Source organism: Sphaerodactylus townsendi, linkage group LG01 (assembly GCF_021028975.2).
Source record: "Sphaerodactylus townsendi isolate TG3544 linkage group LG01, MPM_Stown_v2.3, whole genome shotgun sequence".
In the NCBI taxonomy this organism is placed as follows: Eukaryota; Metazoa; Chordata; class Lepidosauria; order Squamata; family Sphaerodactylidae; genus Sphaerodactylus; species Sphaerodactylus townsendi.
The window spans coordinates 191979176-191995509 of NC_059425.1; the positions used below are offsets into that span (position 1 = coordinate 191979176).

Consider the following 16334-nt stretch of genomic DNA (forward strand, 5'->3'; position numbering starts at 1 on the left):
CAGGATGAGCTTGGGTCCAAAAAAATGTTCGCTGCTGCATCTCTCCTGTGCCCTCCTGACCCCCAGTAGTGTCCTATCAGGCGCTTCCTTGAGTGATGTATCAAAAGAAAAGCCCAATAAGAATTTTGACAAGGAAACGAGTCTTGCCTGTTCCTCCACTTGCTGTGATCATGACTGCAGGTGTCCTGTGGGGCTCATTCGTTGTTTTTACTGCATGACCCAAAGCAGCACATGCAGGTTGCAGAGGGCCTCACAAAGAAGAAACAGGGGGGTGTCCTGCAGCTGCTCTTGGGTTCTTCCCCAGCCATCAGGGTCAGCAAGGTAAACAGGGATCATTTGCTGCGAGGCCAGGAGGTCTGGGCATGGGGCAGTGAAAATCATAATCCCTGAACGTGGTAAACTATGGGGGACATGGTCATGAAGGTAAAGTTGAAATGTTCATGCAGGTAAGAGATTAGTGTAGGTCAGGACTTAAGAAGAGGTTCCATACTTGGGAAAAGCCTGGAGAAGACTGCTCATTCTTATGCTGGCTGTGGCATTTTACTGTTAATGAAGCATAAATAATCAGCTTGGATCTCATATCATAGACATGAGGTTCCAGTGAGTTCAGTTCACATACTACAAAAGCATTTAGCAACTTCAGGTGATGGAGAAACCCCTCTGCCTCCACAGAGGCTGTGTTCTAGTAAGATGGGTGGCTTTTACAGTGAGATTTATGATGTTCATTATGCTTTGAAGCAACTGATTTATATTTGGGACCAAAAAAGATGTAATGTGAAAGATCCACTACGAGGATCTTCTACAGTTTTTAATTTACAGCCCCAGATGACCACATATTTCTGGATGAGAGAGTGTTTAAACCTTCCCTCCTTCAACTCTTGCCATTTAAAACACCTTTCCAAAATTGCACTTATCTGTTTTGGGGGAAGAAGATAGGACCAACCAACCAACCAACCAACCTCCCCCGGGCAGTTCCCCACATTCTGGTTTGGCCTTCAGAGTCGTGTTCAGGCGTTTACCAAAACGGCATGGGAAAAGTTTGCCAGATTCCCAGAGCACATGGCAAAAACCAGTGGAGGTCATGGAATAGTTCGCTGGGACTTTTCAGTCACCACTGGAAATAAGTTGACATGGAAAGCCACATGATCTGAGTGTGTTGTGGCAGAGAACTCTGTAAACGCTTTTGTGTTCTCTTTCCATTCATTTGCAAGGGGGTTTCTCACAGGGACAAAGAACTTGGCAAATTTCTTGTTATTGTTGGTCTTTTGCTCTATTGTTGTGTGGTTTTATGTTAAGCCAAAGTGCTGAACGTTTGAACAATTTTGCAGGAAAATGATGTTCTAGTGACTGATCTAAAGACCTCCAGCAAAAATTTTAATATTCAGGGCAAACATCTTGAAGAAATGCTTTGGACCAAAGAAGCAGAAACAGCAAACAATGTCAAGGAACAACACAATTTACAACCACAAACACTGTGGCTTACTCAGACCCCAAATGATGGGGTGTGCAGGTTGAACAACGTTTCACAAGACATGCAGCTCACTCACAAAATACCAGAAAACTTCCAAAAGATGATCATGGATGAGACTTTGTGGGACTCCCCTGAGATGATGAGAGAACAAGGTAACAGTCTGGAGCTCCCAGCGAGTGTTCATCTAACGCCCTTCTCCGAAATGGACGGTGTGCACAGCGTAGGTTTTGGAAGCCTGTGTTCCGAGTCCCCAGTCCTACAATCAGACTCCTCTGGGTTACTGAGGGGCTTCCATTCCTATTCTCATGACAATCAAGAAATAGCGAACATTCTCCCCTTCCAGTTACCAGCATTCTCAGGACCTACCTTCTTGGACACCGAATACAGCAGCGGCCAGGAAAATATTTCAGTAAGTGCTAATTTTGTAAAGGCCCTTTCAAACACACAAAATGTCTCTATCCCATTTGGTACACTACTGAGTCCTGTGCCTTCAGTAAGTTCCTATGGAAATCCTGTGAGCAAAGAGTGAAGAATAATAATAGGCGTTGTGTCATAGTAGCCAGTTCTGGTCACTTTTTCATGAATTCCAGACAGTGAGGTAATTCTGGACTACACAGCAACATCCTTCAGTGCCCGTTGTGTGTAAGTCACATTAGGGTTTATTTTTATTTACCGTATTTATAGTTTGACTTTCTCACTGAGACTTGAGGTTTATTTCCACAGTGTAAGTAGGGAGATCTAATAATAAGCAACATAATAGGGTTAGGGTTACAGAAACCTGAAACACCAGGTAGAGTTTGGGAAGTTTGCTGATTCAAGCTAAATTAGGGGTAGCGCTGTCTTATATTTACCGGGCCCTAATGTAACATGAGACATATTAAAGTGTCGTAGTTCAACTCTGAACTTTCTGTCAAGGGCCAGTTTTGCAACCTCAGGCCATGCAAATTCACCACCACCTCCCCCGTACAGGAAAAGATGGGGGTGCTTTGAGGAATGAACGGGCAAGGAGCAATAAGCCCTTCACTCTCATTTTGTTCAGTTAATTTGGCAACAGTTCACTTAAAAACTGACAAAACTCCATGTCCGTTCTGTGGGGTTCTCGTTGGATGGAATGAAACGTGCTTCCCCTGTTGCTGGCACTGAGATCACTGCTCGATAGTATCCTTCAGCATAGTATTGAACAGCATCTTCCTTCAGTACTTTCAGCATGGAAGGCTGTGTGGCTAATTTCCAGTTGCTCAATGTATTTTGGAAGAAAACTAATTTATAAAAAATTATTTAAAATTGGTACAATAGGTAAAAAAATTTTAAAGTGAGCCCTTAAAGGACAGGTTATTTACTCTTATAAGGATGTGTCTACATCTAATTCTGAAGTGTACCCCCTGCCTTCTGATACTTAAACAGGTTTTTCTGCAGCCTTATGGGATCTGAAACTTAAAAGGGAAGGGTCAAATGCACCCAAAAGTGAATAAAGTTGTGGACAGAGAATGCTCCTATCACTGGCCACTGCCAGCGTCACTCCTCTGATCCAAAGGCAGCTGCTCCAGAACAGCAGGAATGCAGATACCTGCCTGGAGATCAGGGATTTGGCCGGAGGGGGGGGGGGTTGCATCGGCTGCCAAGCTGAGAATGACCTCACCTATCGAGATCAAGGTGTGGGGAGGTGTATTCATCAGCAGGCGAGCCTGGGTGGGCTTGCCTGCTGAGATCACTACTGAGGAGGGGAGGGGAGAATGGCCTCAGTGGGCTGAGCAATGGAAAGGGGTGGGATTCCCCTCCCTCACAAGTTTTCTGGGCTTCCGCTTGTGAAGTACGGTTTACCTTGTTTTGTTGTAGAACAATTCACATATATTTCATAATTCTTTTTTTAATGTCTGTTTCTGAATAGGCAAGAGATGCTGAAAACTTCACTCTGATGCCATCTGAATTGCAAGATGATTTAAGATCAGCGATGTCCAAGCTTGAGGGGGCAGGTACTGGCTTTGACTGCCGTAAGTCAGCTGGGTTTTTTTTTTTTTGTTTTTGTTTTTTTTTGCTTGTGTTCTTCCGTGGTCGGGTCAAATGTTAGTTAGATGCTTCTGTTCAGCCAGGGTCAGATTGAAAATATCCTTGGGGTTTGCACGCTCCTCTTTTCTCTCTGAATTGGAAATGGAAAGTAAATAGAGAACTGGAAGATCTCACACCTTATTCAATGGAAAATCTGTGTCAGGATTGCTGTTATTTATGTGGCCCATAAATTCCTAGGCTCTTGATATGTGGGGCACCAGGAGTTTTTCATGATTGAAATTGCAGGGATGCTGCTTCTTTTTCCCAAGTAGAAGTGCATATAGTTTCAGTCAGCTCACAGAATAGTCCAGTGGTGGCGAACCTTTGGCACTCCAGATGTTATGGACTACAATTCCCATCAGCCCCTGCCAGCATGGCCAATTGGCCATGCTGGAAGGGGCTGATGGGAATTGTAGTCCATAACATCTGGAGTGCCAAAGGTTCGCCACCACGGCAATAGTCTGTAGGCTTCTTTGTGCCACAGGGAAGCCAAAAAAAAATCTGCTCTCGGTTTTCTGGGTTATTAATAGTGTCATTTTTGGGATTCCTCCTTGCTTATTGATTATATTGTGGGCTGCATTAGAGGATCTTAATGCCTCCTTTACTCCCTTAGAATGATTACTTCCCACATGAAGGGGGTCATTATGGGACATCCCACAATGGGTCTGGCATATTTGTGTGCCCATGAATTAGGAATTGCTGGATTAGACTGAGGCTCTGAGCCATTACATTTTTGCTGTTCACTAAATAAGTCATTACATTATCTGCAATTAAGATTAAAGACACTTCAGTGTCCATCCTACATCTTATTCTCTGTTCTAGATAGTCCAACCCTTAGTGTTATTTAAAATAGTTGGGGTTTGAAAACCACTGCCCTAGAACTAATAATGGCAGGCCACAGGCTCCCCCAAGGAGGAAATTCCATTTCAAGGTTCTGCTGGTTCCCTGGTTTTAACATACTGTAATTGTCACTTTGTTTTTTTCAGGTGCTAATACAGATTTAGCACTTCAACGTAATAATGAAATTGCAAAAATGACAGCGTACCAAGATGGCAGCATCACACAGTGTCTTGGAATGGTTCCAGATGTCACTGAACCAGCAATGAAAGACGCAGAAGTGTTTTCGCAGAAGTTAAAGGTAATGTGCCACAGGAAGACTGCTGCAAAATCTAAAATAAAGTACATTGATCACATCAAGATCCTATAAAAAATTGATTCAATTTAATTAACTCATTTAAATCACAAGGAATTTAAATTTAAACATTTACTTTCCAAAAATTTCCTTGACAAGTGAGCATATTTAGTTCCTCAAACCACAGAAAAATATTAATATAAAACTGAGTAAAATTTGCAATTTTTTTTTAAATCTTGTCTTTCCTCTAAGGATAATAGGGCAGCCGGCGTGTTTGTCGCAGCCTCCTTTTTATCCTTCAGTAACCCCGTGAGGGAGGTTACACTGGGGAAAAAAAAATCAACTAGCTCAAGGTGTTTTGTAGAGCAGTGGGGATTCGCACCTGGCTGTCCCGGTCCACTACACTGCATCATTTTAAGAAAAGTATACACTTTGCTTATTTTTCAGTAGGATCTCATTTAAAACTTGCAAAAACGGTTGCTTTTTTGTGGACAAGACCTTGTCTAAATCTCCAAATAGTAGGTTGGAACACGAGGGCAATCACATATTTTTTGCATGGCCTTTCTGAAACGTCTCTTCGAGATCAAATGCTCCAGCAGTGTACTAGGAACAGTGTAGTTTTGTGTGGGCATCGCAAAGGACCTTCCCCTCTTTGGTGACTCTTAGCAGCTGTTGCAGAGACACTCCCAGAGTTTCAGTTCAGTTATCATTCCAGTTTGTCCTCACAGTTCCAAGCTTCACACCCACTTAAGCTGCTCCTTAATCTTCTGGGCTCGGTGGCCCTCATGATTTTGTCAATAATACCAGGTATGTTAGAAGTGACGCCACTGCAGATCCTTATAAATAAAAACTGTTGGCTGCCATAGCCAGTTGGATGAAATGACAGATAAGCAAATGAGTCTAAGATTATTGGGGCAAAAAAGGATTAAGAAAAAGCAGAGGCATGTCACATGTCCCCAGGCCCGTGCCAGCTGGCCACGTGGGGGGGGGGGAATCGCCTCCCACGCCCCTCCCTTCGGCCCCGCTTGCCAGGCTGCTCCTTCAACTGGCGCAGCCTCTGTCAGCTGAAGAAGCAGCTTGGCTGGGCCGCTGCCAGGCGCCCCTCAGCCCGACCCCGACAGGCTGCTCCTTCAGCTGGCGAAGGCTCTGCCAGTTGAAGGAGCAGCCTGGCAAGCAGGGCCGAGGGGTGGCCCGCGGCAGGCTCCCACCAGCTAACGTAAGTGGGGCCCCTGGAGAAAATGGTGCCAAGAAGCAGCCACTGCCAGTGGAACAGGAGAGACGGGGCAGGCAGGCAGTGCTGCGAGGTCCCTTTGAGGTGCACCCTGTCCCTGGACGCAAGCGGATGCTGTTGCTGTGCTTGAAGAGTATGTAGACTGGCTCTGAAAACACTTTAGGACCACGAACCAATTCGGTCTCAGTTAAAATGCAATTTCTTAAGGTGCTCGAGGGAGGTGTTCTGCGTCTGGGGGAGATGGGGAAACGCCTGCTACTGCTTCTGTCTTTGGCTTCATTGATGGCAACAGGGGGCTGGAAGGAGGAGCTCCGACTCAAGTGGAGCTGGGTCCAGACACAGCGGAGGGAGGTCTGACTGGAAAATGTTGGGATGGATGTCTGTCTGTCTGTCTGTCTGTCTGTCTGTCTTCAGGCATTCATTAACCACTTAGGTATCAGTTAAAATAGTTTCCTAAGGTCATGGTAGAGCAAAGCTCTTTTATGTTCTCATATCGTTAGCAAACTGCAACACTCCAAAACTGGGGGTGGGTTTCTTGGTGAGTTGGGTAACGTTTTTTGCATTCTTTCAGAACATGCTGAAGATGGTCTATGAAGAAAGCTACAAAATTCTTGATTTGTCAGAAAAGAACCTGCCTGTTAGGGAAGAAAAAAGTGCTCCGCAGTCTCCGCTGTTGGAGGGGTTGCAAAAAGAGGGCCTCACCTTGCTTGAGGCAGTCCAGTCGCTGAAGTATCACCTCAACGCACGGCCAGATAAAGAAGACGAGGTATGGTGACACATCGTTCAATAATTGCTGTCCTGTCCAGGGCAGATGTGGAGACTTTTAGCTGCCACTTTTAGTCAAGAAATCTCTTAAGGTTAATAGCTCGCTGATTTGGAGTGACAGCTGACAAAGGGAGTGCTCCCCTGCCCCCTGTTACGTACCCATGCTAACTGTTTTTCCTGCCCTTAAATACATGATTGGGGGGGGGGGGGTAGGGCGCACTCTCCCTCCAATTCTTCATTGCCATGTGGGCTGAGCGTGTTCATTGGAGGAGTGTGTTCCTGTGAGGGGGATAAAACAGCCGTTTTTACTGGTCTTACAGTAGTTTATTGTTAGTAGTTATTGTTGATAGTTTCCAGTTAATCTATTTCTGGAAGTTACAGTTGAAGTGTGTAATTAAAATAGTTGGAATAGTTGTTCCTACTGCATTCTTTGAAACAAAATGGCGCTCTTCAAAAAATGCCACTCCTGTGGCTCAAAGATGCCTCAACTAGATGAGGATAAGGGCTGCGTTGTGTTTCCTGGATGAAGGACGCACCGTCTCCTCCTGGAGAGCCTGTGTGCCCCAAGGCGAGGCAAGAGGGGCCTCCGGGTTGAGGGTGGCAATTTGTGTCTGACCTGTGCTTGCGCGGAGGATCATGTGAGGGCAGCCTTGAACTTCTCTCCACCCAGAAATGCTTGTGGTGATTTACACTTCACAGTTCAAATAAGGGCACTTTAGAATCAATTAAAAGCATATTCAGGAGCCTGGATTATTGTATTTGTTGTGCAGTTTTACTTAAGCTGTATTGCTTTGCGTATGGAAGACTCTGCTTCCCAGAACCTGCAGGAGAAGCCTGATCTGAGAAGACGAGTCGTCGAGGCAGTGAGGCGCCATCAACGCTGCTTGGTTCTGAGTAGCCAAGAAGACAGCCGTGGCGCCCTGGAGAAGCACGGAATGTAGACAGGAGAAGTTGATTTGTAAAAGGAAACTGCTGCTAATATGGCTGACTGGTTCTTGACAGAGAACTCCCAATGATTTCTTGCTTAAGTGCTTCGTATCTGTGTTGTATGTGCATAGGGATAGGTAGGTACGTATGTCAGGACATGCATACATACACTGGCAAAGCTGGTTTCTCTGGCTGCCCTGAGCCTGACTTGTTGGGAAAGAGTGGGGTATAACCAAATAAATAAAATCTATAATGGTTCAGGGAGTGAAAGAGGGCCGTGTTTTGCATAGGATGCAAGTGGATGGCTGGAACAATTTAGAATGGAGTATAAGCATGTCTGATGAGGAAGCAGGAGCAATGAGAAACTCAGATTAAAACCTGTGTTGCTGTTTTTTAAGGAATATCCATCTGCTTTTTTTGACTGGAGAGGAGACCTCCTGCAGGCTGTCCAGGGGGTGCTGGAAAGGGAGCGCACCATGTTGCAAAGCTACTTGCAGTCACATTTTTGCAATTCTGGATCTGGAGACAAAGGACCTTTGGTAGAAAAGCTGGAGCACATAGCAGAACAGCAGGTATGTCCGTCAGGTTCTCCTTACAAATCTTATTGGCGCCGACAAGTGTAGGGTTTGTGGCTTGACTGTTTGTTCTTCCTTCTTTTTAAGGTTTTTCAGAGTGTTTTCATGTTCTGGACTGTAAGATGCATTCACTGAAAAGCAAAAGGGCTAATTTATGATACTTGTGTGACTGCCACTGTCCTTGCATGCGTGATTGTCAGTGGCCCTCATATATACACAAGACCTATTCTGTAGCTAGAATTCAGAACTTTTACCAACCACATTTTGTTCTGGGAAGATGTTGTGCAACTTTGCTGGATGTTTTAATTTTTCATAAGTAGTAGTCTTTTGTTAAGGATCAATGTCAGCTGTAGAAGTTTGACCCTGCTCCTGACCCTTATTCAAGAGATTCTCTCCCTTTGAAGTTAAGATGTAAACCTTAGCTTTTAAGATTCTTACTTTTAGCTTGCCTTTAAATTTGGACATTTTAAGATCTGAAGGGCGCTTGCTTTCGTTTCAGGAAAGGCAGCAGAAGGTAGTTCTGGAGCATCTTTTGTCTTCAGACAGAAATGGCCTGCTCACGGAAATCCAAGACCTTCAAGCCCAGCTGCGACTGATGCATCTTCAAAACCAGGAAAAGCTGCAGCAGCTCCAAGAGAGTCTTATTAATGCAGAGAATCACGGAAGCAAACAAGAGCACCAGCTTCGAAGGCAAGGTAGTATCTCATGGAAGTTTTAACAGAATTTTTTTACTACTTAGTTCATTGTGACATTTGACTGAAAAACGTTAAGACCAGTACAAAAGGCTATGACCGGTCTTCATTTCATGGACACTTATTGTTTTAATAAAAAGGGAATACGTAGCAGTGTTTTGAATGACCGGAAACCTTTTCATGTTCCTATGGTAATGTGTATAAAGTGAGTGTGCTGTTTAAGATGGAATATAAAATGTGGTTTCAGAGGGTGTTAGCCTGCGGTAGAATTGGCTAGATTAGAGTCTTAGAGACCGACTAGATTTTCCGGGTATGAGTTTATGGGAATCAAAGCTGACAGAGCTCATATCCTGAAAACCTTGTTGGTCTCCAAGGTGTTACTGGACTCTAACTGAGATGTCCAGTATGATGAGTCTAGCAAGTATCCTGGTATTTGTTGCCAAAGCCGTGTGAATGTAAAAAGTAGTAGGGGTAAAGTAATAAGTGCTATTTCTTGTGCTATTGTTGTGCTATTTCTTGTGCCTTGTTGTCAGACTAATACAATTTTTTCTTGTATTATGGGTGTAGAGAGGTGACTCGCGTGAAATAAACGAAACTTATAAATGTCTCGGACAGTATTAGATATTTCAATAGCCTGATTTGAAATTCATTAAACTCGTAACATGGCAAAGCAAATATAATCAAATCGAAATCACTGACACCTGGTGGGATGAGTCTCATGCTTGGAATGTAATAATAGAGGGATATGACCTATTTCAGAGAAATAGACCAACGAGGAAAGGAGGAGGAGGAGGAGAATTATACATCAAGGATGATTATACCTATGAGCAGGTCTATGTCTTAAATCCTGGGAGCCAGATTGAGAGCATCTGGGTAAAAATTAAAGGGGAAAGAAGCAACAGTGCTATTTATTTCTTTTTTTTTAATATTAATTTTTATTAAAATTTTGAAGATATAAAGAACACATTATATACAGTACATACCAAACATTGTAGCATTATGCTTCATCAATACACACATAATGAACTCACAAAGGAAAAACAAACAGCATTCAAGCTAAACTCCCTATGTCCTCTTATCTCCCTTTCTTATCCTCTATCTTAATTTACAGGATGATTTAAACTTAATATTCCGTATCAACAATATGTACTCGTATCTGTCAAGGTAATATCTTATCCAATACTCCCAATTCTGTTTATACGTTTCATATGGCAAATTACATACTTGATGTGCCATTCTATCCAATGGATAAAAATAATGTACTTTAAGTTTCCACTCTTCTACGTGAGGCATTTTGTCCGATTTCCACTTCTGTTCTAATGCTACCTGTGCTGCTGTTATCATGTGATACAAAATAAGTGCTATTTCTTGGTTAGTGGTAGCAGGAAATGGTTAACTTGCCCATCTCTTTAACAGCAGGGCCAGCCAAACTATCCTGTGCTTGAGAGGAACAGTCCCCGTAGGCTTCAGGGGGTTCTGGCCGGAAGTCAGTTCCAGGCCTGATGTTCCCTTCTGCATCACCTCAAATAATGGCCATATTATCAAGTATTTTTGGTAGAAGAATGCAGATGAACACACACTGCATTCGAATCTTTTGACACTCTTTTTCCAATACAGAACTGGGACAGTCGCTAGAATTCAAGAAAGCTGATTTCAGTAAACGTAGGAAACTACTAGGTGTGATACTATGGTTAAGAATACTAAAAGAGAAGGGAGTTTCTTAAAAGTGAGATCTTGATGGCACAATTTCAAACAGTTCCAGTGAGGAGGAAACATGGGTGGTGTTTAAGGAAACAGGGATGGATGTCCAGATACCTATCAACTGAGCTAAGATTCAAAAGGGACATATACAAAAAATGGAAAAGGGGTGAAATCACCAAAGAGGAATTCAAACAATTAAGCAGGATGTGTAGGGAGAAAGTCAGAAAAGCTCAAGCTCACAATGAGCTGAGGCTTGCCAAAGAGGTTAAAAACCATAGAAAAAGCCCTTTTTGGTTATGTCCGTAGCAAAAGGAAGACAAAGGATATGATAGAGTCACTGTGTGGAGAAGATGGCAAAATGCTGATGGAGAATTGCTCAACAGCATATTTGCGTCAATCTTTTCTCAAAAGGAAAACATTGCTCAACCAGAGAGAAATGGAATAGAGGATACAGCAGGGGAAATTAAGTACAGAATAAATAAAGAGGTAGTGCAGGAATGTCTGTCTACTTTAAATGAATTCAGATCTCTGCAGCCTGATGAGCTACATCCTAGGGCAGTGGTGGCGAACCTATGGCACGGGTGCCAGAGGTGACACTCAGAGCCCTCTCTGTGGGCACGCGCAAACAGAGTACCCCACACACACATCTAGGTCTGGGCTGCTGGGCTCAATTATTAGCATTAAACCTAAGACCTAGATCCACCAGACCACAGCCACACAGCCCAGAAAACCCACCACAACCAGTTGAATCCAGCTGTGAAAGCCTTCGACAATAATTTGTGGTGGGTTTTTTTTATTTATTTAGAATCTATTTTATAGAGTTTTTAAACTTTTAAAAACTTTTTTTTTCAGTTGAACTACTCGAATATAAACTTCAGCAGGAGAAATCCATTGCAAGTGACTTGCAGACCTCTCTAAAAAGTGAGCAAGAAAAGGCCTCTGAGGTGCACAAGCTTCTGAAACAGGAACACGCGGCAGTTATGAACTTCAGACTGGATCTCTCTGAAAGCAAGAAAGCAAATGAGAAGCTTCAAAAGGCTCTGCAGGATCTCCAAAAGGATGTCATCACGTACAGGTGAGGGCTTTTTTGTGGTGGATTCTGCACAGCAACCTTCTGCTTATTGTTAGATGGTCTTTTGCTTTCTGTTATTTGGGTAATTCAGCTTTTCTCCTTTAAAGAGTGCTGATAGCACTTGTCAACAGAGGCCAAGAAAATTCTATAACTACAATAAAATCAGTAATGAAAAAGTAAAAACAGATGGGAACTAAAAGAAGAAGAAAAGTTTGGATTTATACCCCGCTTTTCTCAATTATTAAGAGTTTCAAAGCACAGTGTGTAACAGACTTCTCTCTGTAATACACTTCTGAAGATGCCAGCCACAGATGCAGGCGAAATGTTTGGAACGATCTACCAGACCACACAGCCCGGAAAACCCACCAGAACCAGTTGAATCCGGCCGTGAAAGCCTTCGACAAAACAGTTTTAAAGCAGTTTGCAAACTCTTTCCAGTCCCACAACAGACACCTTGTGACGTCGTCTGGACTGAAGGAGTTCAAAGAGAAGGCTTCACATGTGTAGGAGCTTAGAAACAAATCCAGTTCACCAGATAAGAGTCCACTGCTCGTGTGGAGGACTGGGGAATCATACCTGGTTCTCCACATTAGAGTCTTCTGCTCTTAGACACTACACCGTGCTGGCCCTCAAAACAGCAGAAATTAACCAATTCAGTAACAATAATCTAAAATAATTCTTTTTAAAAACGACTTAAATACAACATAATACTAATACAAAAATATCATTCCAGCACTCTAAGCTTCAGTGTATGTTCATCTGATTTCAAAGGCCTTCTAAAAAAACAAATATTGTTATTCTAAAAGGCCAAGGGAAAAGGATATATTGTCTATTACGAAGAAGGCCATGAGATATCGTAGCTAGATTATCCTCATCCTCCAGAAATTGTTGTGACTTGGGAATCAACCAACACTCGTGAAAGGCATTCCTGGCTATCTCTTGGGATTTATACCCCGCTATTCTCTCCTGTAAGGAGTCTCAAAGAAGCCTAAAAACTCCTTTACTTCTTCTCCCCACAACAGGCAGGTGGGGCTGGGAAAGTGTTGAAAGACTGTGACTGGCCCAAGGTCACCCAGCAGGCTTCATGTGTAGGAGCTGGGAAACAAATCCAGTTCACCAGACCCATGTGGAGGTGTGGGGAATCAAACACAGTTCCCACAGTCCACCACTCTTAACCACTGCACCACACTGGCTGTTAATGAAATGTATAACTTGTATACGTTTCAGTTCTGCTCTGGAAAGCAAAGAGAAAAGTATGACTGCTGTCCTTCAAGACTTGCAGAGTGAACGCTTGAAAGAAAAGGAACTACAGGCTACGTTAGATGAACAACAGCGACAGCATAAGATACAAGAGGATGAAAATTCAAAAGCAACAGAGGTAAAATACTGTATTAAAATACTTAACACCTCTGAGGTGTTAAGATTTTTATGTTGTTTTCTCCTACTTATCTAAATTTTGCTCCAGCGAAACCCAAATTCATCAGTCAGAATGAACAGTGAAAAATAAACAAATATGTGCTTGGTTGATGTTGTGTTTTCTTTAGAGGAGAGTGCGCAAACTGCCTTCCACTCACACAGAAGTATGCTGAGCACTGATGAGCTCAGAGAAATGGGTGCCGCCACCCAGGAGTTGTCTTTTGGCTTTTTGTGTAAGCGAGGGTGATGGGCACATGAGCATATTTCTCCCTGGGAACTTTTATTATGGAGGGTCTTATATTAATTTTTGCCCCCAAAGATGCGCTATGTCTTAATTCAGGGGATCTCTTATTTTTCCGCTCCACAGCTGCATGCTCTGGTGTTCTGGTCGACGGGCATGCTTCCAAACAAAAACTTTGCTACAGTTTACTTTGGGGGGATGTTTTATATTTAGCCCTTCAGCAAAACCTCTACTACGTCTTATTCTCAGGGGATGTCTTATTTTTGGGGAAGCAGGGTATGCACAGAGGTGATGCAAGTGAATTTCTCATTCTGTTGGACAGGAGCTCCAGGCTGCCTTGGAACTACAATGTATTCAAAACAGCCAGTTGTCCGTGGCTTTAGAGCATGAGCAGACGGCAAACAACAATCTTCGTAAAGAACTTCAAATTGAGCATTCTCGCTGCGAGGCCTTGCTGTCCAAAGAACAGAATAAGTCTTTGGAACTCCAGAAAACTATAGATGCTGAGAAGAGCCGCAGTTTAGAGCTTTCAAGCTCTTTGAACCACGAGCGTGTTTTAACAGAACAGTTGAGCATGAGAATAAACGACTCTTGTCAGCACAAAGATTCATTGCAAAAGCTGCAAGCTCAGTTGTCTATCGAGCGGTCCCATGCCAGGGAACTGGCAGCCATAATTGAGAAGACACAACAGCAAACTCTTGAGTCCAAGAAACAGATGGACAAAAGGCAACTGTGCAAAGAACCTGAGAGAGAACACGACCTCTTCAGCAGTCTCCAGATTACACAGGCATCGCTGCAAGCTCAGAAGCAGGACATTATCCGTGCCTTGGAGACAGAGAGGGGAAAAGAGGCCCAAAGGAGGAGGGAATGGGAACAGCTGCAGGCAGTCCTCCGATCCCTCAGGGGTCCAGAGAACGCGGCAGAACAAGAGGCCAGGGAAGCAAAGCAAGAGCAGCAGTGGAGGGTGCTGGACAGGCTGAAGGAACTGCAGGAAGCTCAAGAAAGTCAGGTAAAAAAACCCATTTGTAACCAATACAGAATAAATGTCATAGAACCTGTTGATGTTATACAGTAGTCCTGAAAATCTACCCTATGAAACAACAACCAAAAAGAGGTTTTATGAGTTTTGTGTGATACAGTTTGACTGTTTATTGTTAGACTATTTATTATTTTCTTTAATCAGACTTTAAAAAGGGCTTGGACAGATTGATGGAGGAGAAGTCGATCTATGGCTACCAATCTTGATCCTCCTTGATCTCAGATTGCAAATGCCTTAGCAGACCAGGTGCTCAGGAGCAGGAGGAGCAGAAGGCCATTGCTTTCACATCCTTCATGTGAGCTCCCAAAGGCACCTGGTGGGCCACTGCGAGTAGCAGAGTGCTGGACTAGATGGACTCTGGTCTGATCCAGCAGGCTAGTTCTTATGTTCTTATGTTCTTATTGTGAACGGGCATTTGAATGTTTGCGTGATAGCTGCTAGTGGGGGCAAATAGCTGATTCCAATGACAGCAACCTCTGGCATGCTTTGGGGACCCCGGCATCTAGACCACATGCATTTAATTTCCTGTGGATCTATATGCCTATGATGTCGTCTGTCTCTGTGACATGGAGTGGAAAACATAGTGCCTAGTAGTCTGGTGGGAGTGAGCCCTGAGTTCCAGATGATTATGGACTACATATACCTATCAGTCCTTCCTTCCAGCATGGCCAATTGGCACTGCTGGCAGGGGCTGATGGGAATTGTAGTCCATAACATCTGGAGTGCCAAAGGTTCGCCACCACTGGACTATTCTGTGAGCTGACTGAAACTATATGCACTTCTACTTGGGAAAAAGAAGCAGCATCCCTGCAATTTCAATCATGAAAAAACTCCTGGTGCCCCACATATCAAGAGCCTAGGAATTTATGGGCCACATAAATAACAGCAATCCTGACACAGATTTTCCATTGAATAAGGTGTGAGATCTTCCAGTTCTCTATTTACTTTCCATTTCCAATTCAGAGAGAAAAGAGGAGCGTGCAAACCCCAAGGATATTTTCAATCTGACCCTGGCTGAACAGTGTCCAGAGTACATACATCCCTGTTGTAAGGAATTCCATAGAAGCAGAAATAAAAGGCTTTTTGGGTGTAAAAGACCGTTTATTCAGACATCTTAGAAAGCTCACGTACACGCCGTGGCAGGAATAAGGTCTCCCGCCAGAGGCACAGGTTATAACTCTGTCCATCCCATCCCCCCTCCCGGATTCCCATGGGAACGGAGGTCTCATCTCCCTCGCAGAGATAAGGTCTCCGCGGCAGAAGCTGGCCCATCGCCCGGGTTGTGGAATGTAGTCAAGGCCAGGCGGCTGACCCGCTCATCAACACCATTGAATCCTTTACACCTGTTTCATTTTCCTTATAAATCTATCAAAGGAGGTTATTTTCAGAAGAGGCTGACAAAGGAAAGGGCCTCTTGTCTCAAGAGGGGCTGATAAAGGATCTTCTACTGTTTGGATGCCAGAACGACTTTTGTTCTGTGCAGCAGCCAGCCACAGATGCAGGCAAAACATCAGGAGAAAATGCTACTGGAACACGACCATACAGCCCGGAAACCCCACAACACCCCAGTGAATTCCAGCCATGAAAGCCTTCGACAGTACATTGACTTTTGTTGTATTTGGAAGGGATACGGGATTTAGACTAGCACCACACCATTTTATGGGGGGGGGGGAGATAAAGGGAAAAGACTGCTACAAAATCTGATTTCCTCAAATGGGCATGCTCTGCAGACGCTGCACATTCAGACATCTCTCAGGCTTCTTTGGCAGCCTTCTCAAGTGAAGTCCCAGCAGATAAGATCTGTAAAGCTGCTGCGTGGCCCATATCTTGGACATCTCTTGGGCATTATTCTGATGTCAATTTTGGGAAAGAGAATTTGGGGAAGCTGACCTATGAATTCTTAGATCAGCTCATAGAAGGGAAAGACACACTCCCAGTGGTGGGATCCAAAAATTTTAATAACAAGTTCTGATGGTGGTGGGATTCAAACAGTGGCGCCACCGCACACATGCACCTCCAGTCCCTA

At 43.8% G+C, this 16334-nt stretch overlaps 2 protein-coding genes across 7 annotated transcripts in view; one reads left to right on the top strand and one right to left on the bottom strand.

Annotated features, from left to right (window-relative positions):
• Positions 1 to 16334, bottom strand: part of LG01H21orf58 (linkage group 01 C21orf58 homolog) — a 231616-nt gene that overhangs the window by 91245 nt on the left and 124037 nt on the right. The window lies entirely within an intron of this gene.
• PCNT (pericentrin) overlaps positions 1 to 16334 on the top strand; it is a 95711-nt gene that overhangs the window by 66438 nt on the left and 12939 nt on the right. For 4 of the 5 annotated variants that reach the window (XM_048502490.1, XM_048502482.1, XM_048502477.1 and 1 more), the window contains exons 29-37: positions 1329 to 1880; positions 3360 to 3462; positions 4504 to 4655; positions 6452 to 6646; positions 7971 to 8144; positions 8647 to 8842; positions 11393 to 11615; positions 12840 to 12990; positions 13592 to 14278. In XM_048502490.1, the coding sequence (XP_048358447.1) occupies positions 1329 to 1880; positions 3360 to 3462; positions 4504 to 4655; positions 6452 to 6646; positions 7971 to 8144; positions 8647 to 8842; positions 11393 to 11615; positions 12840 to 12990; positions 13592 to 14278 (2433 nt within the window). The remainder of the gene's footprint in view (positions 1 to 1328; positions 1881 to 3359; positions 3463 to 4503; positions 4656 to 6451; positions 6647 to 7970; positions 8145 to 8646; positions 8843 to 11392; positions 11616 to 12839; positions 12991 to 13591; positions 14279 to 16334) is intronic. The other variant, XM_048502498.1, reaches the window with a different exon arrangement.